This window comes from Furipterus horrens, unplaced genomic scaffold (genome assembly GCF_987537825.1).
Source record: "Furipterus horrens unplaced genomic scaffold, mFurHor1.1.pri manual_scaffold_10, whole genome shotgun sequence".
Lineage (NCBI taxonomy): Eukaryota > Metazoa > Chordata > Mammalia > Chiroptera > Furipteridae > Furipterus > Furipterus horrens.
Genome location: NW_028327180.1, coordinates 38,644,545 through 38,670,940, shown reverse-complemented (window position 1 = coordinate 38,670,940; position 26,396 = coordinate 38,644,545). Strand labels below are relative to the sequence as shown.

At 41.7% G+C, this 26,396-nt stretch overlaps 1 protein-coding gene and 1 pseudogene across 3 annotated transcripts; one reads left to right on the top strand and one right to left on the bottom strand.

Annotated features, from left to right (window-relative positions):
- Positions 1–1,830: 1,830 nt before the first annotated feature.
- Positions 1,831–2,279, bottom strand: LOC149999641 (ubiquitin-conjugating enzyme E2 N pseudogene; annotated as a pseudogene).
- A 2,279-nt stretch (positions 2,280–4,558) lies between these two features.
- On the top strand, positions 4,559–25,703 carry ZNF57 (zinc finger protein 57). 3 transcript variants are annotated; one of them, XM_090289254.1, is made up of 4 exons: positions 4,559–4,638; positions 22,334–22,460; positions 23,476–23,536; positions 23,957–25,703. In XM_090289254.1, exons 1-4 carry the CDS (start codon positions 4,636–4,638, stop codon positions 25,059–25,061), a joined length of 1,296 nt encoding a protein of 431 aa, XP_090145380.1. In that variant the 5' UTR covers positions 4,559–4,635; the 3' UTR covers positions 25,062–25,703. The 3 variants fall into 3 exon arrangements, with proteins under 3 accessions (XP_090145380.1, XP_090145379.1, XP_090145381.1); XM_090289253.1 differs by having other exon boundaries at positions 23,353–23,536; XM_090289255.1 differs by lacking the exon at positions 4,559–4,638 and having other exon boundaries at positions 22,432–22,495; positions 23,353–23,536.
- Positions 25,704–26,396: the final 693 nt, after the last annotated feature.

Below are 26,396 nucleotides of genomic sequence, written 5' to 3'. Positions count from 1 at the left end.
AGGAGCACAATAAAATACACCACATTCTGAAGAAAATTCCAAAAGTTATGAGATTAGCAGCGGGGGAAATTCAGATGGGCTACAATATGCGTCACCTTGAAACTGCAAGAGACAAGGATTCCAACCCACATGTTAATATTTACATACTTAGGAATGGTTATGTTCATGCCTTAAAAATAACGCCAATCATGAATTAGATATGGAGAGGGGTGGGAAAGAACAGTTTTGTGTGTGTGGTGGTGGTGGAGGGGGAGAACTCTGTCAATACAGAAAAAAATTACTGATTATCCAATTAAAGAATAAAAAGAGCTCCCATAGCAAATACTAGGTGGATGAAAATAAGAATCAGTAATTAAGATTTGTGGCTCTGAAATGAAATCTTTCTGATTTCATTTAAGCAAGCTGGTAGCTTGAGATTTTCTCGTTAGGTCTGTAAGAAAGACTAAAAAATGCCCCAGCAAACCTCAAATGATTATCAGATGGGTGTTTCCTAATAGCACACGCCAATTGTCACACATGAAGCTTTCAGACAAGAACTAAGAAAAGGGCCATGATCCAAATCCCTTTCAAAAATGTGGTATAACATGTGGAAGTCCTACAAAGTCAGTCACAACTGCTGCTTTGCTGTGGCTCTCATGTACAATAATTTTCAAACACTGTGGCAAGACACCAATGATTTTCTAGCTAATCAAGCAACACAAATACATTTCTTTCAAATTTTTAGGAGGTAAAAAAAAAAGTTAGATACAGATGCCTTATGCATGCTCAAGGCCAGCTTTAAAATATTCCATTCAGCCCTGGCCAGGTAGATATAGCATTGTCCTATTGTCCTGATTCCTCCAAGGTTGCAGGTATGATCTCCAGTCAGGGTACATACAAGAATCAACAAATGAATTCATAAAGTGGAAAAGTAAATCAATCTCTCTCTCCCCGCTTCCCTTCCCCCCCGCTTCCTCTCTCTCTCTCTCTCAAATCAATAAATTAAAAATAAAACTTCATTCAGTGATGTCTTAACAAAAGTTTGCATCAGTGAAAAACTGCCATAACCCACCTCTTGCCATTCAACTTGTCAGATTGTCAAGACCAAAACAGAAATGCTTCATCAGTTTTAATTTTTAAATATGACTGTCAATTGGGAAAATGAAATAAACACAGCAAAATAAACTGTACAAAAGCAAAGTAGAAAAAAAAATTTTACTAAAACATAAAATATACAGAAGTTTCAAGACAAGCCATACAAAATGGTCACAAGCTTTTTCCTGAAGGGAGGAGTCTACATTTTACAGCCAAGTCACAGTGTTATTAGTGAGGGCCGTGATGTTTGTTTAATGTTCCTATTTTGGTTCAAGCAATCAAGTTTGTGGACCTACAGCATCTAAATAAAGTTATGGTCAGAAAGCATATTCTAAAGAACTAGTTAGCTGCTTCTAACCAATGCAATTACATCATTGTAAAGAGGGAGAAAGGAGCACCCCCCTGCAAAAAATAATAAAGAACACCCACACCCCTGCAGCTAACCCTGACAACTACCTTTATTTACAGTGCTTTATACTTAAACCTTGATGAGGGAAATGAATAAAAGCAGAGAGGGGCCACAGCTTTTAAACGTTTCGCAACAATCCAGATGATACTTCTAGCCTCTGCTCATGCTTTACAACAGTGAATCAGGACAAGACATAGATTTGTTAGTGTGCATTTAATCATCAAAGAACTTAAGATGTCTGGGCTTTTATTCTGTAATGTTTCTAAGACTGTGTCCACTAAATGCAAACAAAACAGGAAGAAGCCTTGGCAGAACAGAAGTGATGCACACTTGATGATCAGATCAATTTAAATAGTATTCATGGCTTACAGCCTAGTTGATGCTCTGGCTGTTTCTACTGCTTGCTTCCTTGGTCTTCCACTGTTCCCTACATCATTTACTAATGAAGCGTCCAGATTGGGAGCACTTACAGCCTGGATCGATAGCAGAACTGTGCAAATCTGCAATGCTCAGCGCCACTTACCTTTCAAAATATCTAAACACATTCTTCCCAACTTGTCTATATAAGGATGATAAATTTTGGTCATGAAAATGTACTTTATGAGCTGCCATCAGTTATTTTTTTGAAAGGAATAGCTCCAAAAGTCCCTCCCTCAAAGTGGAAACCCTGGGATCCAGAAATGACCACATGAAAATAACGGGTGTTGCTCTCATCTGGTTCTATTTTAATGCCGGGAACCGGTTCTGCCAGCAAATGTTGCATTTCTTTGATCATCCTGTGGAGAAGCTTGGTCATCTTGTCAGATCCCAAGTTTGGCCTCTGGTCCAGTCTGTAGCTCCACTCACCTCACAGACAGCGGAAGTCCCAGGCTCTGCATCTGGGGGATGCTGCCGCACCAGCATCACTTCTTATTTGACAATGCTTTCCATAAAATTTAGCATGTACAAAAAAATTACATTGTTGTAAAAAATCTTAGCTTTTAATGAAGAACTCAGTCCTCTTACGTAATCAAAGACCTGATAAAGACAAAACAGAATCAATCTACCCCCCACACACTTCTTCTACCCTTGTGACTTTCTAAATAAACTTTTGCTTGTATTTGAGTCTTGGTTCTGAATTCTTAGCCAAAACTCAAGAACTTAGGTTATTGAACCAAGGTTAACTTCTGGTGCTGTTTCGCTGCTAAACATAACTACCAATTTGTACTTATTAATATTTTGACCTTTTTCACAGAGCCCCTTAACACCCTTCCAATCTGGCAACCATCAGTTTGTTCTCTGCATCTCAATCTGTTTCTGTTTTGTTTGTTCGTTTATTTTGTTCTTTAGATTCCACGTATACATGAAGTAATATGGTATTTGTCTTTCTTTGTCTGATTTATTGTACTTAGCATAAAACCCTCTTGGAGGGTATTTTTGAAATGAGTAGGCTTAGGAAATACTCCAGGTGTTTTAGCCTAATCCAGTGTATTAAGAGTTTCCAGGTCCAACTGTAATTTATTTGTTTTAAGTGTTTTTCTTAAATCAGTTAAAATAGGAATACAACTGCCTATTACACAATATTACTAAATTCTTGCCCTGACTGGTGTGGCTAAGTGGGTTGTGTGTCGTCCTACAAACTGAAAGGTTGCTGATTTGGTTCCGGGTCAGGACACATGCCTGGGTTGTGGGCCAGGTCCCCCATTGGGGGCATGAGAGAGACAACCAACTGATGTTTCTCTCCCACTCTTTCTCCTTCCCTTCCCCTATCCCTAAATATAAATAAATAAAATATTTAAAAAGAATTCTCTAGGCATACTCAAAAATGGATCTAAAAGACATTTCCTTGCAGTGTAATGTACACACCTGAGAATTCTAACACCTCACACATTGGCTATAGAGAGACCCAGTCCTGCACAGAGGCTGGGGCCTCTGGATCTCATCCCAAGGGAGCAAAGAAACCAGAGCCTAAGGATGAATGACCTTATGCCCCAACCGGAGGCAGGAGAGAGGACCAGGCCTCCAGTGTCAAAGGCCATAAGTCAAAACCAAGCCGAACTTTTATACACGCTGTGACATCACTATTGAGTGTCTTTGTTCTTGAACACAGGCACAGTGCCACAGTGAACTCACTCCCAGGACAATCCCTGAGACCATAAATGATCAGATACTTCCTTGATGTGGGAACTCAAGAACTGCAAAAAAATTAGTTTTATAGTTAATAGGCTTAGTAATTAATGCATGTAGAAAGCTATTGTTCCAGGAACTGAGAGTACGACCCACCGTGACTCCAGGAGACCACAAGCAGTTTGACCTTTGTTCCCCAGGAGGACTGCAAGCAATCAAGATGGTATCTGAGCCACTGAGCTCCAGGGAGAGAAGTCCTTGTCTTTGCCCAGGACATGGATAAAGAATTACCCAGCAACAGACGAAAGGATGCTAGGAAAATTGTCAGACACCTTTTTCCTGAATTCCAAACCCTTTACCTACAGTTTTCTTCTATTTATAAGAAAGGTCGGCTTGAGTGAAATGTAGGACCGTCTTTTAGGGTACATAACCCACCGTCTTCTCAGATTGCTGACCATCTAAATAAAGTGCTCATAAAGATTCAATCCTTGTCTCTACTTATGGCTTCTGGTAGTGAGAGGCAGCACCAACACTGACCTTCCCTGTTTCACCCTAACTCGGGTCTGGACAAGGGACGCCACGCAGAACAACTGCGTCAGTACTTCTCATTACAAGTGGCATGCGACAGCCAGGTGAGCTGTTTCATCTCAGATCCCAGTATAGGTGGATGGAAGTCAGGCAGGGGAGGGCTGAGGCAGATAAACGACATTTCCCTCAGGCTGGACTAGTGACCTTCGCCCCGCCCAGCACTCAGGCTCAGATCTGTAACACTGTTCAGAGACCACAGGGGCGGGGTCACGGGTAACAACTTGGCAGGCGGTCCGGAGAGTTATTTATTGGAGAGACGCTGATATCATCGTCCAATCAGCGTTCCCAGCAGGAGGAGTGCCTGGACCACTGTCCATTTAGGGTGAACCGCTTGGACAACCGGCCAATCCTGGCCGTGGGCGGGCGGGCTCGCAGCTGCGTGAACAGCTCTCTTGGGCTTTTGTGGTGCAGGTGCGGCGGAGCCAGCCTGGAGGACGCCAGGACTAGAGGGGACACTTATGGTGAGTTTTGGGACCCTGGTGGTAGTTGGGGGTGGAGGACTATGTTGGGGAGGAAGGTGTAGCAAGTGGGTGTTGATTCGAACCTTCCTGAACAGGCTATAAGCGGCGGGGATATGGGGGTGGCGGCCTCCTTGAGTCGCCGGGTGTTCCCACCCGAGTTCTTGGCCCGTCAGGGGATCGAGGGAGGGAGAGCGGGATATACACTGTTGCGGGCGGTCAGGGATTGGGAGCTGAGTTGGTGTTGCACACGGGATGGGGGGGACTCGATCCGACGAGGCTAAGGAGACTTGATTACAAAGCCTGTTGCAGTAGGGAACAATGCTCGGATCTCAGAGCGGCGCCGTCGTCTCAAATCAGACAGAAAAGGGCTTTTCCTTCCAGTGGAAGGAGGGTGAGCAAGAAGCCGCTGTGACAGGAACCGCTCTCCCTGTGGTCAGCGCGTTCTCGGCTCGGGTCAGCAGGACCTTGTCTCCATCTCATTGCTTGTTCAGATGCGGGGTGTGGTGTGGTGTCGGGGGCAGTGTCTGGGCCTGTGTGGAGGGCAGGAGCCTGAATAAAGTTTGGGTATGAAATAGGCATTTGTGATCGTTTAGTCAAGCCTGTAAACAGTGAAGAATCTGAACTTCCTAAGGGAAGACTTTCAAAAGAATTATTGAGGAGGGTGGGAAGAAGCGACTCTGCACTGGGGGCAGGGGCCGTGCAGTAGGGAGAATGCTCTGTACATACCTTCTCCAAGCGTCTCAAGAATTGGGCCAAATGGTTTTTCTTTTTTCTCTTTCTTTTCTTTTTTAAATCGGAGTCAACAAATGCAGGAAAGACTAGGTGTGGTTGGGATGGCAGGTCCCTGAGGCCAGTCTGTTCTCAGGAGTGCTGTGTGCTGGCTCAAGCTGAGGACAGGCCAAAATGCAGGGATCTGAGGGAAGGAGAGAAGCTGAACCAAAGGCTGGCCAATAAGCATTTGCTTTGCTCGGTCAGTGGAGACGAGAAGTTCAGTTGATCAATGATGAGGCACAGAAAGGGATTTGTGGGGGTGGGGGGGTTCTACGTCCAGCCTTGTCCTGGGTAAACAAGTGGAAGGGGGTTCTTGCAGCATGCCCTTTTCCAGAACAAATGGGTGGGGGCTGGGGCTAGTGCTTCCTTACACCTTCTATGGAAATTACCCGGAGCACAGGTCTTAGGGAGGAGTCAGCATTGTCACCTGACAAGCGTGAGCAGCCTTCTCTGTGTCCGACTCAGCCCTGAGCTTTCCCTTCTTCCAGCCTCAGGTTCCAGCAAATGTAAAATGATTTATTTTTTTGTCTCATTTCTTCTCCTTAGTGAGCGTAGTAAGGGTCTCAGGTGTTTGTCCTGTTGACTTCCATTATTATGGGACTGAACCAGAGATGCCACTGGGAGAAATTGTCTCAGTACAGAAAATGTCCTCTCTTCCATTAGAATTGCTGGGGAAATGCATGAAGTTTCCACATCTTCATGAGAGGTGGGTGGAGATAAGGATTAAAATATTCATAAAAGTGGTAGTGACTCTTCCATTCAGGGTGCAGAGTTTGTGACACTGTGTGATCCTGTCCCACTTGCTGTTAATAGCTGGTCATGAATTGATCCCACCCCCTCTCCCCCAGGCCTCACCTTCTCTTCCTATATTTTCGTTTCTTTCATGTAGTTTCCACAACTTCAATTGTCTAACAATTATTGTCTATCTAATGTGTGACCCAGGATTTCCTTGTGGTGACATATGAATTTCACTGATCACCATTGAGGCAGGTCATACTGTTTCATCTTCTGTGAAATAATTTTAAGTTTTGGTTGCCTTTTATTAATTTTATATGTTTATTGATTTCTGATGTTTTCTTAGATACTCTGGGCAGGAATCCCATTTTGTTTGCAGATAAAAAATGTACACATTTTCCTTGAAGTATGATTTATCTTTTTACTCTTTTCTATGATGGTGAATCGAGTCTTCATGGTAATAGAAATGCATTTTTTCATCTCTTCCTTTATAGCATGTTCTTTTTTCCCCTTATATTAGAAAACTCTCTGTACTAGGAAGTCATATAACACTCGATTTTATCTTGTTCTGAAAGTGTTATATTTAAATTTGCATCAAGTTGGTTATGGTTGTCCCCTGTGGATAACTATTGTTCATCCCCTACAGTTAAAATGTTCCTTGTTTCCCACCCCTGGAGGGGGGGGAGTGTGTCCTTGGCAGAGATTCATGCCCCACAAGTGGTTCTGTGTCAGAGACTTCCATTCTTTTTTTTTTTAAGAACTTATTTATTTTTTAGAGAGGGGAAGGGAGGGAGAAAGCGAGGGAGAGAAACATCGATTGGTTGCCTCCTGTACAGGCCAACCAGGGACTGAACCCACAACCCAGTCATGTGCCCTGACCAGCAGTCGAACCAGCCACCTTTCTCTTTGCAGGATAATGCCCAACCAACTGAGCCACACCAGTCAGGGCAAGACTTCCATTCTTATCCATGGGCCCCTCCTGTCGCACTGTGCTGTCCCAGTTATTGTTGTGACTTAAGTACATTCATGTATTTCTGGGATATCCTTCCACCTTGTTCTGTAAAAATGTGGCTCTTTAGACATGAGCCTGTCATTTTAGTTTTAACAACTAGTTTTTTATAAATTAAAAAATAAACAAAAAACCTACCAGGTTTTGGACTTAATGGATGTTTATTAAAGCTCTACATTTCTTTGGGAGAGTTGCTATCATGGTGGCATTGAGTTTCCATTCAGAGAACATGCACCATCATTCTATACTTTCATTATGATCACTTTATATCCTTCATTAGACATTTTTTGGAAAAGTCTTCAGTTTTCCTTCTGTATCATTCTTCTTTACTTTCACACAGAACACTTCACTATGACACATTTAGTCACCAGATAAAGGAGCATTTCTGCACAACAAGCAATTCTGTGGCACCAGCCAGATGTCCTGCAATTTAACTCAACTTTGACACTGTCTACCTAGAAACAGTATCAGATCCCAGAGGCTAAGAGCTCAGACCCACAAGACTGCCCTTTAATTCAGATGCCAGTCACAAGTAGGAGACCCCTAGGTTACCCACAGCTTCTGTAGACTTGGCTATGAATCAAGGTCCTCATGACCCCTTCCCTGGGTTTGATTAATTTGTTCAAGCAGCTCAAGGAAACACTTGACTTATGTTTACCAGTTTATTAAAAGAGATGATAAAGGATATAGATGAACATCCAGATGAAAAGAGGCCTAGTATGAGGTCTGGGAGGGACCTCAGTGTAGGAGCTACTGTCCCTGTGCATTTGGGGTGTGTCAACCGCCCTGTGTGGTTGTGTTCCCCAGATGGAAGTTCTCTGAACCTTGTACTATTGGGACCTTCTGCATTCTTCCTGACATAGGCATGGTCAATTGTAAACTCCATTTCCAGCCTCTCTCCCCTCCCTAAAGGATATGATTCGATCTGAACATTCCAACATTCTAATCTTGGCTGGGGCTTTCTGGTAACTGTCCCCTGCAGGAGCCACCCAGATTCACCTCATTAGAACAAAGATGCTCCTAGTGCTCTTATTGTCAGGAACCAGAGAACAGTGTGTGGAGAGGTGGATGTGGATGTGTATTATCTCACAGACATACTTTAGGACTTTAAGGAAATTTGTAATAAACAAAAATTTATCAATAGATTTTGTTTTAATGATCTAGACTTTAAAAAAATTCCTTTTAACTGTTGTTGCTAGTGACTCAAAGTGAGCAGAGATTTCCTTCTATGTTGTATTTACATTCTGGAAAGCCACTAATAAAGTATTCTCTGCTTATCTTGTTCTTTGTAAATCTTCCATAATAATACTTAGAGCTAGGATTATAGGCGACTTTTTCCTTCTGCTATAATTCTTACGTATTTTTGTCTGTTGTATCTGGATAGGATTTCTAACAGGAGCGAGGTAAAGGGCCTCCTTGTTTTACCTAATTTGGGTGGAAAGGACTTACTTCATCATTTGTATTTCTTAAGTATATTTTATTGATTATGTTGTTACAGTAGTCTCAATTGTTTTCGCTTTGCTCCCCTCTGCCCAGTACCCCACTTCCCTCCAGCAATCGCATCCCCTTTAGTTCATGTCCATGGGTCGTGCATATAAATTCTTTGGCTTCACCCTTGCTGGTACTATTCTTAACTTCCCCCCGTCTATTTTGTACCAACCAATTATGCTTAATCCCTGCACCATTTCCCCATTACTCTCCCTTCCCACTCCCAGCTGATAACCCTCCAAATGAGCCCCATACTTATGATTCTGTTCCTATTCTGGTTTGCTTAGTTTTTATTTTTTAGATTCAATTGTTGATAGTTGTGAGTTGTCATTTTAGTGTTCATAGTTTTAATCTTCTTTTTCTTAAATAAGTCCCTTTAACATTTCATACAATAATGTCTTGTGATGATGAACTCCTTTAGCTTTACCTTGTCTGGGAAGGACTTTATCTGCCCTTTTATTCTAAATGATAGCTTTGCTGGATAGAGTAATCTTGGTTGTAGGTCCTTGCTTTTCATCACTTTGAATACTTCTTGCCAGTCCCTTGTCTGCAAAGTTTCTTTTGAGAAATCAGCTGATAGTCTTATAGGCACCCCTTTGTAGGTAACTCTCTGCTTTTCTCTTGTTGCTTTTAAGATTCTCTCTTTATCTTGAATCTTTAGCATTTTAATTATGATGTGTCTTGGTGTGGTCCTCCTTGGGTCTAGCTTGTTTGGGACTCCCTGTGCTTCCTGGACTTGTATGTCTATTTTCTTCCCCAAATTTGGGAAGTTTTCCTTCATTATTTTTTCACATAAGCTTTCAATTTCTTGCTTCTTCTCTTCTCCTTCTGGCACCCCTATGATACGGATGTTAGCATGTTTAAAGTTGTCCGAGAGGTTCCTAAACCTCTCCTCATTTTTTTCAATTCTTCTTCCTCATTCTTTACTGGTTGACTGTTATTTTCTTCCTTATGTTCCAAATCATTGATTTGAATCCCAGTTTCCTTCCACTCACCATTGGTTTTGTGTGGATTTTCCTTCATTTCATTTAGCATAGCCTTCATTTCTTCCCTCATGCATCTGTCGTACTCAAGCAGATCTGTCAAGCCTGTGAGCATCTTTATCACCAGTGTTTTGAACTCTGCATATATTAGGTTGGCTATCTCCTCATCTGTTAGGTTGGCTATCTCCTCATCGCTTAGTTCTCCCACTGGAACCATGATCCATTCCCTCTTTTGGGCCATACATCTCTATCTCCTCATCTTGACAGGTTCCTATGTTTGCCTCTGTGTCTTAGGTAGAGCTGTCACTCCTGTTACATTGTAGGGGGTGGAGACTTAGGTATTCATCAGTATGGGCAACCCGTTTCACCACATTGTGGCACTGTATGTGGGGGAGATATCAGAGAGGAAACAATGCCGCTTGCTCAGCACTCACCACTTTTCGAGGCACTTCTCCCACTTCCGTATGGGACTGGCGCCTTTCTAGCTGTTGCCCTGGCCATCGTTCCCAGAGTGGGTGGGTCTGTGGACATTCTAGGACCATGGGGGCCCTTTAAACAAGCAGACTCTGCTGAGAGACCAGCAGTTTCTGCCTCCACCCCAACCTCCACTGGTTTGCACAGTCAGAAGCAATGAGGCTTTATTTTCCCCGGTGCTGGACTGTGAGCTGCAAGGTCTGGTCTGGTGCTGGGAATGCTCCCCAGGTGTCCCTTTCTACTTTTTCAAACATGTGATTGCACTTTCAGGCGGCCTGCCGCTGCTGCCACCACACCACATCCTCTCCACCTTGGTGCCACCCCTCCTACCTGTTTTGATGAGTATTTCTTCTTTATATCTTTTTTTGTTGGACTTCCATGCAGCTTGATTTTCTGGAACTTATGGTTGTCTGTAGTTTTGAGGTAGTTGTATTCCTTCTTAGTTTTGGAGGGAGACGCAGCGTGTCTGTCTAGGCCTCTATCTTAGCTGGAAGTCTGTGAGTCTGTATGTTCTTTAATGAACATTTTCTTTCCTTCTTTCTTTCTTTCTTTCTTTCTTTCTTTTTAACCCTTTGAATGCCATGTGTAATTTGAAATTTGGATCAACATGAGAAAAAATTATATCAATATATAACCTGAGGTACAAAAAAAAGAACAAAACATAAAATATGAATTATTCCATTGTTATTTACATTTATAGCCATCGAAAAGAGTCACTGCGAGCAACGCTGGCACTTTTGGGAAAATTTGTCAGTGCTGCTGACCATGATGTTGGCACTCAAAGTGTTAAAAAAGATTTTATTTATTTTTAGAGAGAGAACAAGAGAGGGAGAAAGAGGAGGGAAACATCAATGTGGGGTTGCCTCTTGCGTGCTCCCAACTGGGTACCTGGCCCACAACCCAGGCATGTGCACTGACTGGAATCAAACTGGTGACCCTTTGGTTCACAAGCTATCACTCAATTCACTGAACCACACCAGCAGGGCTGAACATTTCTTTTCAGTGTGTCCCTCCTCAGGCTCTGCAGGTTCCAACCCATTCCTCAACTGCTAAGGGTTCTCCTACGGATGCACGTGGACTAGGATGCATCAATGTCAGATATTGTGACATTGTTTTTTTAAGGTAGTATTGTGATAAAATATAATTGACTTAATAGTGTCTAAGTATAAAATACAGTGTATATTGAAAATGCACAAGCAACTGCACAGCCAACTACACAGCCTGAAGTGAACATCCATGTAAGGGCAGGACGGCCAAGAAATGGATGCAACCCTCACACTAGACATCCTATTTGAAATGACTCTTACACACAGGCCTCCTTTCCAGCTGAATTATACAGGAGTGGGCTAAAGGAGGTTTACAGTTGTTTGTGTGGGGAAAATACAAATAAATAAATAATTATACAAGAATAAACTCCGTTTTGTGTACTCACAACTATAAACCTACTTTTGCCCACCCTGTGTGTGTGTGCGTTGCACCCCTAACTCAATGTTTTATATTTCTGCCCATTTTTTATGAGTGCATAGGGCATCATACTGTGTGTCCCTTCTAGGGAACAGCCCCCCTGCCTGGATGGCCAGTAAATAGTCCGCAGTCAATCAGTCACCAGCTCCATGGCCCCCGGAAGACTTCTATTCGTTTTTGGTGGCATCATTAGGGTTCTCTAAATACAGTATCATGTTATCTAAACAGTAGTCTTCTGTATGGAGTTAGCATGTTTCAGGCATTTCCTGAGTGTTACCTGTGTCATGGGTCCATCTTCAGATGGGAGATGCCAGAGGCCCAGGCTTGCCTCTGTCCTGTTTGTGCCAGTTCCTTTCAGGGGTGGCCTGCAGGATGCTACCTGTAGGGCATCAGAATCAGGGCAGCTGAAGGCCGAGAGAGCCTGATCTCCAGCAGGGCTCAGGGTATGGCCAGCATGGCCCTCTCATGGTATGGAGCACTGGAGGGAAGTTCCTTTCACCAGATGATCATGCACAATATACGGCCCTCATCTTGGTGCACAGACTCCCAGAAGCATGAGAGGAGGCCCAAAGGGGAGGAGACTGGGAGGCATCACTGTTTGCCTGTGGTTACCGCATTTGGGAGGAGTCATGATCTTCCGTTGCCTCATTCAGAGTGGGCTGATCGGTGAGGTACAGCATGTAGCCTCTAGAACCCAAGTAGACCCAGGAAGTGGTAGGCCTGCTTTAAAGCAGTAGATGCTCCTGATATGATGTTTGGGCCTTCCCTGGGCTGGTTTGTAAAATAATTGCCAGAAATTTTAATGATTTGGCAGACCTTAACCTTAGTGGGATGCAGTGGCTCCACCCTGAATGGAAAGTCCTTTGACAGGTTAGGGAACTGCCTTCCCAGACTAGGTCTTCTAGGACTGGAGTTAAATCCCTAAAATGCCCCAAGTCCCTCTTTCCTTCCCAAAGCCAGTGTCTCTTCTCCACTCATAACGTCATCAGTTAACCCAATATAAATGTTTTTATACCAGTACCATGCAGTTTTGATTATTATAATCTTGTAGTATAGTTTGATAGCAGGTAGCATGATTTCTCAAACTTTGTCTTTTTTTTCTCAACATTGCTGTTGCTATTTGGGGTCTTCTGTAGTTCCATATAAATCTTTGCAATATTTGTTCTAGTTCTGTGAAATAAGCCATTGGTATTCTGATAGGAATTGTATTGAGTATATAGATTGCTGTGGGTAGTATGGACATTTTAATAATAATTCTTTCTATTCATGAACACAGTATATACCTCCACTTATTTTTATCTTCTTCACTTTCTATCTTTAGTGTCTTATAATTTTCCGAGTACAGGTCTTTTACGTCCTTGGTTCAATTTATTCCTAGGTGTTTTATATTTTTATGCAATTGTAAATGGAATTTTTTTTTTTTTAAAGATTTTATTTATTTAACTCTAGAGAGAGGAGAAGGGAGGGAGAAAGAGAGGGAGAGAAACATCAATGTGTGGTTGCCTCTCCCATACCCCTAACCAGGTACCTGGCCTGCAACCCAGGCATATGCCCCGACTGGGAATTGAACTGGCAACCCTTTGGTTTGCAGGCAGGCACTCAATCCACTGAGCCTCACCAGCCAGGGAGGGAATTTTTTTTTTAAAGTTTTCCTTTGTGTTAGTTCATGATTGGTATATAAAAATGGAACTGATTTCTGGATATTTATTTTGTATCCTGTTACTTTACTGAATTAACTTATCAGTTCTAGTAGTTTTTGGTGGAGTCATTAGGATTCTCTAAATACAGTATTATGTCATCTGGAAACAGTGATAGTTTTACTTCTTCCTTTCCAATTTGGATGCCTTTTATTTCTTGTCTGAGTCCTGTGGCTAGGAATTCCAGTTCTGTGTTGAATAAGAGTGGTGAAAGCAGACATCCCTGTCTTATTTCTAATCTTACAGGAAACACTTTTAGCTTTTGCTCTTTGAGTGTGATGTTGGCTGTAGGTTTGTCATATATGGCCTTTATTATGTTGAGGTATGTTCCCTGTATTCCCTCTTTGCCGAGCGTTTTTATCACCAATGGGTGCTGGATTTTATCAAATACTTTTTCTGCATCTATTGACATAATCATGTGATTTTTTTAATCCTTCATTTTGTTTATATGGTATATCACATTTATTTATTTTATTTATTTATTTATTTTTAAGTGCTGTCTTGTATATAAAACAGAGCATGGTTTACATTGATAGAAAATGCTGCTGGACGCAAAGCCCGAGGATGTTTGGGAACAGACATTTGGAAAGGGAAAAACCAGGGACAACTGTAATAGAATAACAACAAAATAACAATATAAAATGAAGGAAAAACAAAGGAAAAACCCAAAATGGACGCTAACACAATTCTGAAGACAAGGAAAGAGCAGATTTTGGGGACCTAAATCTCATTTCATATAGATGTACATTAGGGGAAAGGTACTTTTACAAACTTTCTTACATTGAAATAATCAGCCATTGCTGGTGTCATCTCTGAATTCAGGTAATGTTTCTGTTGTTATTTGTGAACATTGGTGATTCTGGTCAGATTACATCAGCTCCTCATTTTTGTATTAAAAAAAGTTTTTTTTTAATATGCTTTATTGTTTATGCTATTACAGCTGTCCCAATTTCTTTTCCCTTTGTTCCCCTCCACCCAGTGACCCTCCTTCCTCCAGTTGTCCCCCCCGCCTTAGTCCATGCCCATTGGTTGTGCTTATAGTTCTTCTCAACATCTTCCTATCTACTCCACTCCCTCCTACTATGCTTCTTAATTCCTGTACCATTTCCCTCCCTTTCTCCCTCTCCCCCTCCCCACTGACCTCCCCCCAAAATGTTCCTCATACCTATAATTCTTTTCCCACTCTCGTTGCCTACTTAGTTTGCCTTTGTTTCGGTTCCCTAGCTTCTGTTGTTGGTTGTTGTGATACAGCTTTCATTTTAATGTTCATAGTTTTGATCCTCCTTCTCCTAAACAAGTCCCTTGAACATTTCATATAACAGTGGTTTGGATCTGATGAACTCCTTCAGTTTTACTTTGTCCTGGAAGCACTTTCTCTGCCCTTCTATTCTGAATGACAGCTTCGCTGGGTAGAGTAATCATGGCTGTAGGTTTTTGCTTTTCATTACTTTGAATATTTCTTTCCAGTCCCTTCTTGCCTGCAGAGTTTCTTTTGAGAAATCAGCTGATAGTCTTATTGGAACCCCTTTGTACATAATTCTCTTCTTCTCTCTTGCTGCTTTTAAGATTCTCTCTTTATCTTTAATTTTTGACATTTTGATTATAATGTCTCTTGGTGTGGTTCTCCCTGGGTCCAGTTTTTTTGGAACTTTGTGCTTCCTGGACCTGTAAGTCTATTTCCTTCCCCAAGTTAGGGAAGTTCTGCTTCATTATTTTTTCACATACTTTTTCAATTTCTAGTTCTTCTTCACCTTCTAGCAACCCTGTGATTCGGATGTTGACGCACTTATAGCTGTCCAATAAGTTTCTGAGTCTCTCCTCATCTTCCTCACTTTCGTTTCCTCTTTCTGCACTGGTTGACTGTTCCTTCCCTATGTTCCAATTTGTTGATTTGATCCCTGGTTTTCTTTCCCTCACCACCAGTTTCGTATGTGTTTTTGTTCATTTCAGCAGGACTAGCCTTCATTCCTTCCCCGTCTTGTTTAAGATCTGCTGTTAGGTTTGTAAGCATTTTTATAACCAAAGCTCTGAACTGAGCCTCAGAAAGATTTCCTATCTGCTGAGCCATTAGATTAGATATTTGCTGTCTGATCAGCTGCATCACCGGGATCTCTATCATGATCTGTGCCATCCTGACCATTTTGTGTTTACCTTTGCTTCCTGGGCAGGGCTGTCACAACTCCTACGCTACAGGGGATGAACCCCGTGCACTAGTCACTACTGGGCCACCCTTCTCACCATGCTGTGGCGCTTTGTGTGGGAGCGGGGATCCAAGATGGGATTCCTGCCGTTCACTCTCTGCTGAGAGACCAGAGCCTCCTCCTTCATCCCCACCCGCTCCGGGCCTCACAGTCCAAGGCAATGGAGGTCTGCCTTCCCCAGCTTTGGAATCGCAAGCTGACAGATCTGGTCTGCAGCCAGGGGTGCTCCCTAGGTGCTCTCACCTCCCCCTAAATATGGGTGTCTGTGCTTACTGCTGTCCTGCCTCCGTTGCTGCTGCTGCTGCCGCGGACTACACAGCTTGATCTCTCCTCCCCGGCTTTGCCCCTCCTACCTGTCCGGATGAGCACCACTTCTTTATAACTTCATACGTTCGACTTCCATTTATTTTCTGAAACTTTTGGTTATTTCTGGTTTTGAGGTAGTTGTATTCCTTCTAAGTTGTGGAGGAAGACAGAGCGTGTCAGTCTAGGCCTCCATCTTGGCTGGAAGTCTCCTGTGTTTGCTTCCGTGTCCCAGGGAGAGCCTGTAAGGGGCGGAGCCTTAGGGATTCGTCATAACGGGCGACCTGTTTCACCATGTTGTGGCGCTGTATGCAGGGGAGGGGCCTGAGAGGGAACAATGCCGCCTGCCCAGCACTCGCCCCTTTTCCAGGCACCTCTCCCACTTCCGCACAGGAGTGGCGCCCCTATAGCTGCTGCCCTGGCCGTTGTTCCCAGAGTGGATGGGTCAGCGGATGTTCTAGGACTGTGGGGGCCCTTTAAATAAGCAGGCTCTTCTGAGAGACTGGCAGTTTCTGCCTTGTCCCAACCCCCACTGGTTTGCACAGTCAGAGGCAATGAGGCTTGATTTTCCCCGATGCTGGGACCGTGAGCTGCATGGTCTGGTGAGGAGCTGGGAACGTTCCCCAGGTGTCCCTCCTGACTTCTTAAAACATGTAACTGTGCTTTCCGCCGGCTTGCTGCTGTTGCCACTGCTGCCACCACCACCTCTTTGCCCCAGCTCCGCCCCTCCTACCTGTCTGGATGAGTATTTCTTCTTTATATCTTTGTTTGCTGGACTTTCATGCAGTTTGATTTTCTGGAACTTCTGGTTGTTTTTAGTTTTGAGGTAGTTGTATTCCTTCTTAGTTGTGGAGGGAGACGCAGCATGTCTGTCTACACCTCCATCTTGGCCGGAAGTCTCCACATTTATTGATTTACAGATATTGTACCAATCTTGCATCCCTGGAATAAATTCCATTTGATCGTGGTGTATGATCTTTTTAATGTATTACTGGATCTGTTTTGCTAATATTTGTTGAGGACTTTAGCATCTATGTTTATCAGGGATATGGCCCTATAATTTTCCTTTTTTGTGGTGTCTGTATCTGGTTTTGGAATTAGAAAAATGCTTGCCTCATAAAATGAGCTGGGAGTCCTCCCTTCTCTTGAATTTTTTGGAATAGTTTGAGAGTGGTAGGTGTTAGTTCTTCTGTGAACGTTTGGTAAAATTCACCTGTGATAGCATCCAGTCAGGACTTGTGTTTGTAGGGAGTTTTTTGATTATTGCATCAATTTCATTAGTTGTAATCAGTGTGTTCAGATTTTCTGATTCTTACTGACTCAGCTTTGGAAGACTGTATATGTCTAGGGATTTATTTGATTCAGAGTATCCAATTTGTTGGCATATATTTGTAATATTTTCTTACAATCCTTTGTATTCCTGTTGTGTCAGTTGTAACTTCTCTTCTTTCATTTTTAATTTTATCTTATTTATTTGAGTCCTCTCTTTTTTCTTGATGAGTCTGGTTAAAGGTTTGTCAATCTTGGTTATCTTTTCAAAAAACCAGCTCTTGGTTTCATTGATCTTTTGTATTGTTTTCTGATTCGTATTTCATTTCTGCTCTGATCTTTATTATTTCCTTTCTTCTGCTCACTTTGGGCTTTGCTTGTTATACTTTTTCTAATTCTTATAAGTGTAAAGTTAGGGTGTTTGAGATTTTTCTTGTTCCTTTAGGTAGGCCTATAATGCTATGAGTTTCCCTCTTTAGACTGCTTTCACTGTGTCCTATAGATTTTGAGTGGTTGTGTTCTCATTTTCATTTGTAGAAATCAGAAGATAGTCTACATTAATCTTGTTGTTAACCCATTCATTGTTTAGTAACATGTCGTTTTGCCTCCATGTCTTTGTGTGTTTTCAGTTTTTTTCTTGTGATTGATTTCTAGTTCATACCATTATGGCCAGAGAAGATGCTTGATATGATTTCAGTCTCCTTAAATTTATTGAGACATATTTTGTGTCTTAATGTGGTCTTAACACTACAAAAGAATGTATATTCTGCTGCTTTGTGTGAAATGCTCTTAAGATATCAATTAAATCTATCTGGTCTGTTGTGTCATTTAAGGCCACTGTTTCCGTATTGATTTTCTGTCTGGGAGATCCCTCTGTTGATGCCAGTAGCGTATTAAAATCCCCTAATATGACTGTATTACTGTCTGCCTCTCCCTTTACGTCCATCAATATTTGCTTTGTATATTTAAGTGCTCCTTTGTTGGGTGCATAAATGTTTACCAGCGTTACATACTCTTGTATTGATCCCTTTATTGTTATGTAGTGTCCTTCTTTGTCTATTATAGCCTTTGTTTTAAAGTGTCTTTTGTCAGATATAAGTATTGCTACTGCAGGTTTCTTTTCCTTTCCATTTACCTGAAATATCTTCTTCCATCCCCTTTACTTTTAGACTGTATGTATCTTTCATTCTGAACTGGGTCTCTTGTAGACACATATATATGGGTCGTTTTCTTAGGTATTCAGCTACGCTATGTCTTTCGATTGGAGCATTTCAGTCATTTATATTTAAAGTGATTATTGATAGATATGTACTTATTTTCATTTTATTCTATTTTTAAAGATTTTATTTATTATTTTAGAAAGAAAGAATGAAGCAAGAGAGGAACATCAATGTCCTTCTCTCTCCTGCTTCCTTCCTTTTGCCTTCCTCCCTTCCTGTTCTTCCTCCCTCCTCCCTCTTTCCTTCATCTTTGTAATTCTGGTTTGGTGGTAATGAGCCCCTTTAGTTTTTTCTTGTCTGGGGAGCTCTTTCTCCTTCAGTTTAAAATGATAGCCTTACTGGATAAAGCAGTCTTGGTTGTAGGTCCTTGCTCATTATAATTTTGACTATCTCTTGCCAATCCCATCCAGCCTGAAAAGTTTCTGTTGAGAAATCAGCTGACAGTCTTATGGGAGCTCCCTTGTAGGTAACTAACTGTTTCTCTTGCTGCTTTTAAGATTCTCCCTTTATCTTTAACCTTTGCCATTTTAATTATGATGTGTATTGGTGTGGGCCTCTTTGGGTTCCTCTTGTTTGGGACTCTCGTGCTTCCTGGATTTGTGTGTCTTTTTTCTTAACCAGGTTAGAAAAGTTTTTAGTCATTATTTCTTCAAAGAGCTTCTTGATCCCTCTCTCTCATCTCTTTCTGGTACCCCTGTCATGCATATGCTGTTACACTTCATGTTGTCCCAAAAATCTCTTAAACTATCCTCATTTTTAAAAATTCATCTTCCTTTTTGCTGTTGTAATTATGTGTTTTCTGCTACCTGTCTTCTAAATAGTTGATTCAGCGCTTTATACAACCTAGGTTTATTCTTTCTAGTGCATTCTTCATTTCAGATATTGTATTTTTCACTTCTCACTAGTTCCTTATTGTGGTTTCTATGTCCTTTTTCATGGTGTTCTAAGTTCTTTGTAATTTGCATTAAATTCCTTCAGCATCCTTAAAACCACTGTTTTGAACTTTATATCTGGTAAATTGCTTACATTTATTTTATTTAACTTTTTTTTTGGACATTTCTTCTGTGGTCCCCCTACCCTTCAATTCACTGATTTGAGAGAGAGAGGAAAATGTTGATGTGTTGTTCTACTTATTTATGGATTCATTGGGTGATTCTTTTATGTGCCCTGACTGGGGATTAAATCCACAATCCTGGTATATTGGGACTATGCTTCAACCAACTGAGCCAGGGCTCTCCTGTTCTTTCATTTGGGACATTTTCCTTTGTCTGCCCATTTGGGCTGCTTTTGTTTTTTCTTCTTCTTCTATGTATTAGGTAGATCTAGGGTGACCTTAATGTAGTAGGTGTCCTGTGGGATCCAGTGGCACAGTCTTCTTGATCACCTGGGCTGGGTTCTCCACAATGCCTCTTATGTGGATGATGTGAGCCCTCCTGTTGTAATTGAGCCTTGATTGCTATTGGCCTGTTCATGCGTGGGTTTGATGCTCAGGCTGGCTGACTGTGAGGCTCAACCTCAACCTTAATGTACAAACTGCTGTATGGGTGCTGATGACACTAAGTGGAATTCACTTCAGCACGGTCTGGTGCCTTCCAAGATCTCCCTTTGGATATGTTGATTGTAAAGCTTATTGGATCCTGTTCTGATGTTGTCTGAAGCTGGCCACTGAGTGTGTTGGTTCTGGGGCCTCTTGGGAGGGACTCTGGTGCAGATCAATGGCAGATGCAGCCTGTGACTGACCCTGGGAAGCCTGTTTGGAGCTATAAAATGATCCGGTTTGTGACTGCCTCTACTGGGCCTAGGTACAATGAAAGGACCAAGCTGTGCAACAAGGATGGCTTCCACCACCACAGACTCCAGGGACAGAGCAGCAAAAGGCCCATGGTACCCAAAAATCTGCCTCTGTCTGCCAGCTGCCTGTTAGACTCAGTAACTGAAAGGGCATCTGGCAGTACTCAACATTGCATGAGGAAGGTTCTCATTGAATCATCAAGTACGGGCAAGCGGTGTTTACTAGATTGGTATAGGTTCTAGGTCTGAGGCCACTCAGCAAAAGTCCCAGTGTATACTAAGTCTAGCTGCCACCTGCTAGATGCTGTAGACCTTTGTGGTGGTGAGGGGTCTCAGGAAATTATCAGGGTGAGGTCAACAGAGTTTATCAGGCCCAAACAGACCAAGATTGGGCCATGTGAAGGGAGAACTCTGCACTGGTTGCCGTGAGGGAAAAATGGTCCCCATCCTAGAACAACACAATTCCAAGATTCTGTTGGGAACCCAGGCTTGGCATGAAGGGGCTGCCAGGAGTTGGGAGGATGGGGCTAGTAAATCTCCTGTGATGGAGAGTGCCCATCAGATTTGAGAGGAGGGAGAAGTGACCCCCACCCCGGAGCTACACAACTCAGTCATTGACACCCTCTGAGTGTGCCTGGACCTCTGGACCTCTGCCCAGGCAGCTAATTCCTCAGCAGGTGTGAGTTTCACAGGGAGGAGAGACAGGGAATGCAGAGGGTGGGGCTGTTGCATTCCTCCAAGGTGATGCTGTAAAGAGGGGAGTGCTCCACTCAAGAAAGATGGTGTCTGCAGTGTGGGAAAGGGACACAGAACAGGGATCCTGGCAGCTGTCCCTTCAGCTCTCTCCCCAGAGCAAAAACCCCAGTCTCTCCTCACATGACTCTAGGCCACTCCTCTGGAACCCACAGTAATTGGATGCAAATGAGATTTTTTTTGTGTTAGCCCTTTAAGAGGGGTTTCTGTCTTTAGCAGACTCCTGTCTCTCACTGGCAGACAGAATCCTTGCTGATTTTCACAGCCAGATATTATATGGGCACCTCTTCTCAGCTCTGGTGCTCTGGGCTGGGGAGCCTGATGTGGGGTTGAGACCCGATGCTCTTCATTTGGAACCTTTGTAGCTGGGATATCCCTCCAGAATCTCAGCCACAACCCAGGAGAGTGGGGCCAGCCCTTTGTGCATCTCTGCCCTACCTACCAGTGTCGATGTCGCTTCTTCTGTAACTCCTCGGTTCAGCTAGTATTCAGTTGGTTGTTCAGAATAATTGTTCTATATTTTAGTTGTAATTCCACTTTGGTCCTGGGAGTAGGTGAGTGTAGCTTCCACTTACTTTGCCACCATCTTGGATCAATCCTGTGCTTCCATTTTAAGTGACACATTTTTCTCCTTCTCTTTTCAACGTTTTCTCCTTGTCTTTGACTTTCACTATTATCACTATAATGTATCTGTTTGTGGATCACTTTGCAATTTTAATCTTGGTAGATCACTGAGTGTCTGGATGTGTAGGTTGGTGTTTATCACAAGGAGTTGATGGTTCTCTATGTAAAGGATCTCTAGGACCACCCTTAGGTATGAAGGTTCACTACAACAGCTCACAGGGACTTATTTCAGAAAAGCAGTTATACACAGTGTTGCAGTTTATTACAGAGGAAGGACACATTAAAATTAGTGATGGGAAAATGTACATAGGGTGAAAACCAGTAGCAATCAGGTCAGACTTCAGTTGCCTCCTTTCAGTGGATATGCATGCACAATTACATGCATGATAAACTACTACCTAGGGGATCTCACCCAAGCCTTGAAGGTTGGTCACGTAAGCATGGGATACTGTGTGACTGACCTTCACCACTCAGTGCTCAGCTCCTCCAGAAGTCTATGATACAGTGTGCCCCAGATGGACAAGACAGATATTGATCATAAGTCACATTGTCAACACAAATTCTACCATGACCCCAGGCCCCAGCCATACACATATACTCTCAGCAGCAGCTGATTCCAAGGGAGCCAGTAAAGGATGAGTCCTAAACAATGGTCACTGTTTGGACAACTCAGGCTTGCTGAGTTAGCCTTTTCCTGTATGTTTTCAAATGAAGCATTTACTTCATTTGTATACCATCTCTCTGGACCCTGCAATAGATAGAGTAAACGCAGAGTAGTCACAGTAAACTGTAGAGTCAAGTTAATAGTGTTAGTGGTGCTGTTTACTCTACTAGGAAGTCAGTGTGAACCACAGGGGAGATCCCCAGTGCTTTCAGGCTCATCCATCCTCCTGCACACATTCGGGTATTTCAGGACTCGGTGGTGTTTGCAGACGTGGCTGTGGACTTTACCCTAGAGGAGTGGGCTTTGCTGGACTCTGCTCAGAGGAACCTCTACAGAGATGTGATGCTGGAAAACTTCCAGAACCTAGCCTCAGTGGGTAAGGATGACACCATCATTTCACCAAGTCATTTAGTGAGTATTTCTCATTAGTGCTGTTCCAAAATCTGACATGCAGAAAAGAAGTAATTGGCAAATGAGACCAAGATGGGCACAGCCACCATGGACCTAAAACTAATGATGTTTCCATGACAATGGAGATCTGGGTATTAAACTAAAGACTTTGCTTGTCTTATTTTTGTTTTGTTTTGTTTTTCATTTAAAAGCATTTTATTTAAATTCTTATAACTTTAAAGTTTTCAGATGGACTTAAATATAACCATATAAGTAATTTTTAATTTTAAGTTCCCAAGAAGAATATTATTAATAACTCAAGCATTGGTGTCTGATTGCAAAGCAACAGAAATCTGTCCTTCAGATGTGAAGACATTTGTGTTAGTGTCATTATCAGTGATCGGTGCAGCTTAAATAAACATTATACTAATAATTTTACAGGCCGAGTAGATTTTATTAGACCAAATAAAATTTTAAACTATTCTCAAGGCTGCCCATAAAACATCCAATCAAATGTATCAGAATGTCTTGGAAGAAAAAAATGATGTTAACCACTGATTTTATGTGCTTTAAAAAAAATCTTATAAAACTTTTCATGTTTTCTGTCTGCATTTTACTGCATTACTGTTTGTCTTGGTTTAAAAGATTTGGCAGTTCTTTGGTGTCATTAGTGTGGGTATAGTTTTTATAGGTCATTTTGGTTCACAGAGAGTTTTCTTGTCTGAAGCTTTGTGATAGTCTTTAGGGAATCACCCATTATTTGTGACTGCTTGTGCCTGTCACTGATGAAGTCTTGAAAGCACTAAACTCCTCTAAGTCTTTCTGTGCCCACAAATGTCTTCCTTATTCCTTGACATATTTATTTACTTTTGTTTTAGATAATGAGACACTGTTTACAGCCAGTGAGTCCATTACTCAGCAGGATATGTATGAGGAAAAAAGATCTAACAAACAGAAAATAGTAAAATTCACAAGAAATAATTCTTGTATCTACATTTTAGCAAAAAGTGGGGATGACCAGAGCATTGAGGATGAGCAGCAAAACCACGGGAGTCCTCTGAGGTGAGGTGCCTTTATAAGAGAAAGCGGTAGTATCCTAAGAGAGAATCTCAATATGTCGTAAAGGTATAAAACATAAAAATTATGATCCTAGCTCTGTATTTGCTTATTCACATGGATTTCACACACAAAAAATTTTTTTCTTAATTTAAATTAGACATAGAGTGTTTGAAACAATTCAGTTAGAAACAATTACGTATAGGAAAATCCCACATACAGCAAATAGCATATGAATAGAGCATATACCTGAATTCTCTTCCAGGGTGTTTAGTTTATTCAGCTTCCAGACAATTTAGAAAGTGTAAGAAAACTTGCCATATACTGAAATACTGAAATGTAGTTAGAAATGTAGTTATATACTTACTGTTAATAAAAAATCATTAATAAATACACTGTTAATAAAGTAGTTCTCACTTTTAACAGGAATCATATGGTGGACAGGTTCTGTGAACGTAATGACGGAAATCAACATGGAGAAACCTTCATTCACATTCCCAATCTTAATCTGCATAAAAGCATTTCTATGGGAATAAAACCATATGAATGCACCAAGTGTGCAAAAGGCTTCACGCATCTTTCCTCCCTTAAGAAGCATGTTAGAGCCCACCGTGGACATAAACCATTTCATTGTCAGGAATGCAAGCAGGGCCGCATTTGTGCCTCACACCTAGGAACTCATACTGGGGAGAAACCCTACGGATGTAAGTTATGTGGGAGAAGCTTTCCTTATTTCTACTGCCTCACTCAACATGTCAAGATGCACACTACAGAGAAAAAGTATGAATGCCAGCAGTGTGCAAAATCGTTCAATGAACTCTCCAGCCTAACTAGACATGTAAGAACTCACACAGGAAAGAAGCTATATAAGTGTCAGGAATGTGGGAAAGTCTTCATTTATCCCTCAGAACTTCAAAGGCATATGATAACACACACAGGGGTGAAGCCCTATGAATGTAAAGCATGTGGGAAAACTTTTCGTCATTCCTATTCCCTGACCCGACATGTAAAGATTCACACAGCAGAGAAAACCTATGAATGTAAGAAATGTGGGAAAGCTTTCAGTTGGCCTGAAACCTTTCAAGCTCATGTGAGAACACATACTGGAGAGAAACTCTATACCTGTGAAAGCTGTGGGAAAGCTTTCAGTTCTCCTAAGTCATTCCAAGGCCACGTAAGAACTCACACTGGAGAAAAACCTTACAAGTGTAAACAGTGTGGAAGAGCCTTCACTTGGTCCTCAAACTTTCAGGAACATGTGAGGATTCATACTGAAGAGAAACTGTATAAATGTGAAAAATGTGAAAAAGCTTTCAATTCTTCCAGATCCTTTCAAGGTCACATGAGAACCCACACAGGAGAGAAGCCTTATGAGTGTACACAGTGTGGGAAAGCCTTCAGTTGGTCCTCATCCTTACAAAAACATGGGAGAATGCACACTGGAGAGAAACCCCACAAATGTAAACAGTGTGGAAAAGCCTTCAAGTGGCCCTCATCCTTTAGAAACCATGTGAAAATGCACACTGGATAGCCACTCCATTAATGCACATAATCCTCAAAAACATTGGTTAAGACATATTTTCTAGACAGGCATCTTATAACTTTAAATAACCTTGGGAAACTTCATTCTACTTATATAATGCTCCAGGAAATTCATACCAGGAAAGAAATGTATAGAAGTTATAAATATGGTATTGTTTATGATTATCTCATTTTTTAAATGGATCATTAAGTGATCATTTCCCAATTCTTTCAGAAAGAAATGTTTGTGTAAGAATAATTCTTTTAATTCTTTTAGCCATAGTGTATAAGTTTGAATAGTTTTTTTTTTTTTAGTTAATGCCCATTTTCTGTTTTCATTTTGAAGTTTATTGAACCTATAGTGATTTGAAGTTGCTTTAAATATGACAGTGAGTTTAACTTTTATGTGGTATTGTACTGGAAGTGCCTTACATTAAACTTTTCTCATTGTGTTGAAAGTGCTTGACAGTTTTGTTTTATTTTGTTTTTTGACATGACATCCTGATATTTATTTGTAGATCTGAATTGCCTTTGGGCTAAATACCTCAGTGAGCATTTCCAGAATTTTTATTGAATTACTTAGTTATAGCAAATGCCTAAGTTGATTTTGTAAGATTTAGGATATTGTATTTATTTGTATGCTTAAGGAATACTGAATAATAAACTTAAAAAAATTTTTTTTGATTTATTGTGTTTCTATTACAGTTGTCCCATTTTTTCCTCCATTGCTTTCCACCCCCATCCAGCTCACCCCTTCTCCCACACTCAATCCCCACCTCGTTTTCCATGTCCATGCGTTATTTATACTAGTTCCTTTACTAAACCCTTCCCCTACTTAACCCTCTTCTCTCCCTCCCACACTCCCCCCTGGTAACTGTTACTCTGTTCCTTATTTATATGCCTCTGGTTCAGTTTTGCTCCTTTGTTTGTGTTTTCCATTAGTTTCCTGTATCAGGTGATATCATATGGTATTTGTCTTTTGTTGCCTGGCTTATTTCGCTAAGCATAATTCTCTCTAGTTCCATCCATGTTATCACAAATAGTAGGAGTTCCTTTTTTCTTTCTGCTGCATAGTATTCCATTGTGTAAGTGTACCACAGCTTTTTGATCCACTCATCCACAGATGGACACTTAGGTTGTTTCCAGCACTTCACTATTGTAAAGAGTGCTGCTATGAACATAGGAGTGCCTAAGCTTTTTTGAATTGGGGTCTCAGGATTCTTTGGGTATAATCCTAGCAGTGTAATCGCTGGTTCAAGAGACAGTTAAGTTTTTAGTTTTTTGAGGAAATTCCATACTGTTTTCCATAGCGGCTGCACCAGTCTGCATTCCCACCAACAGTGCA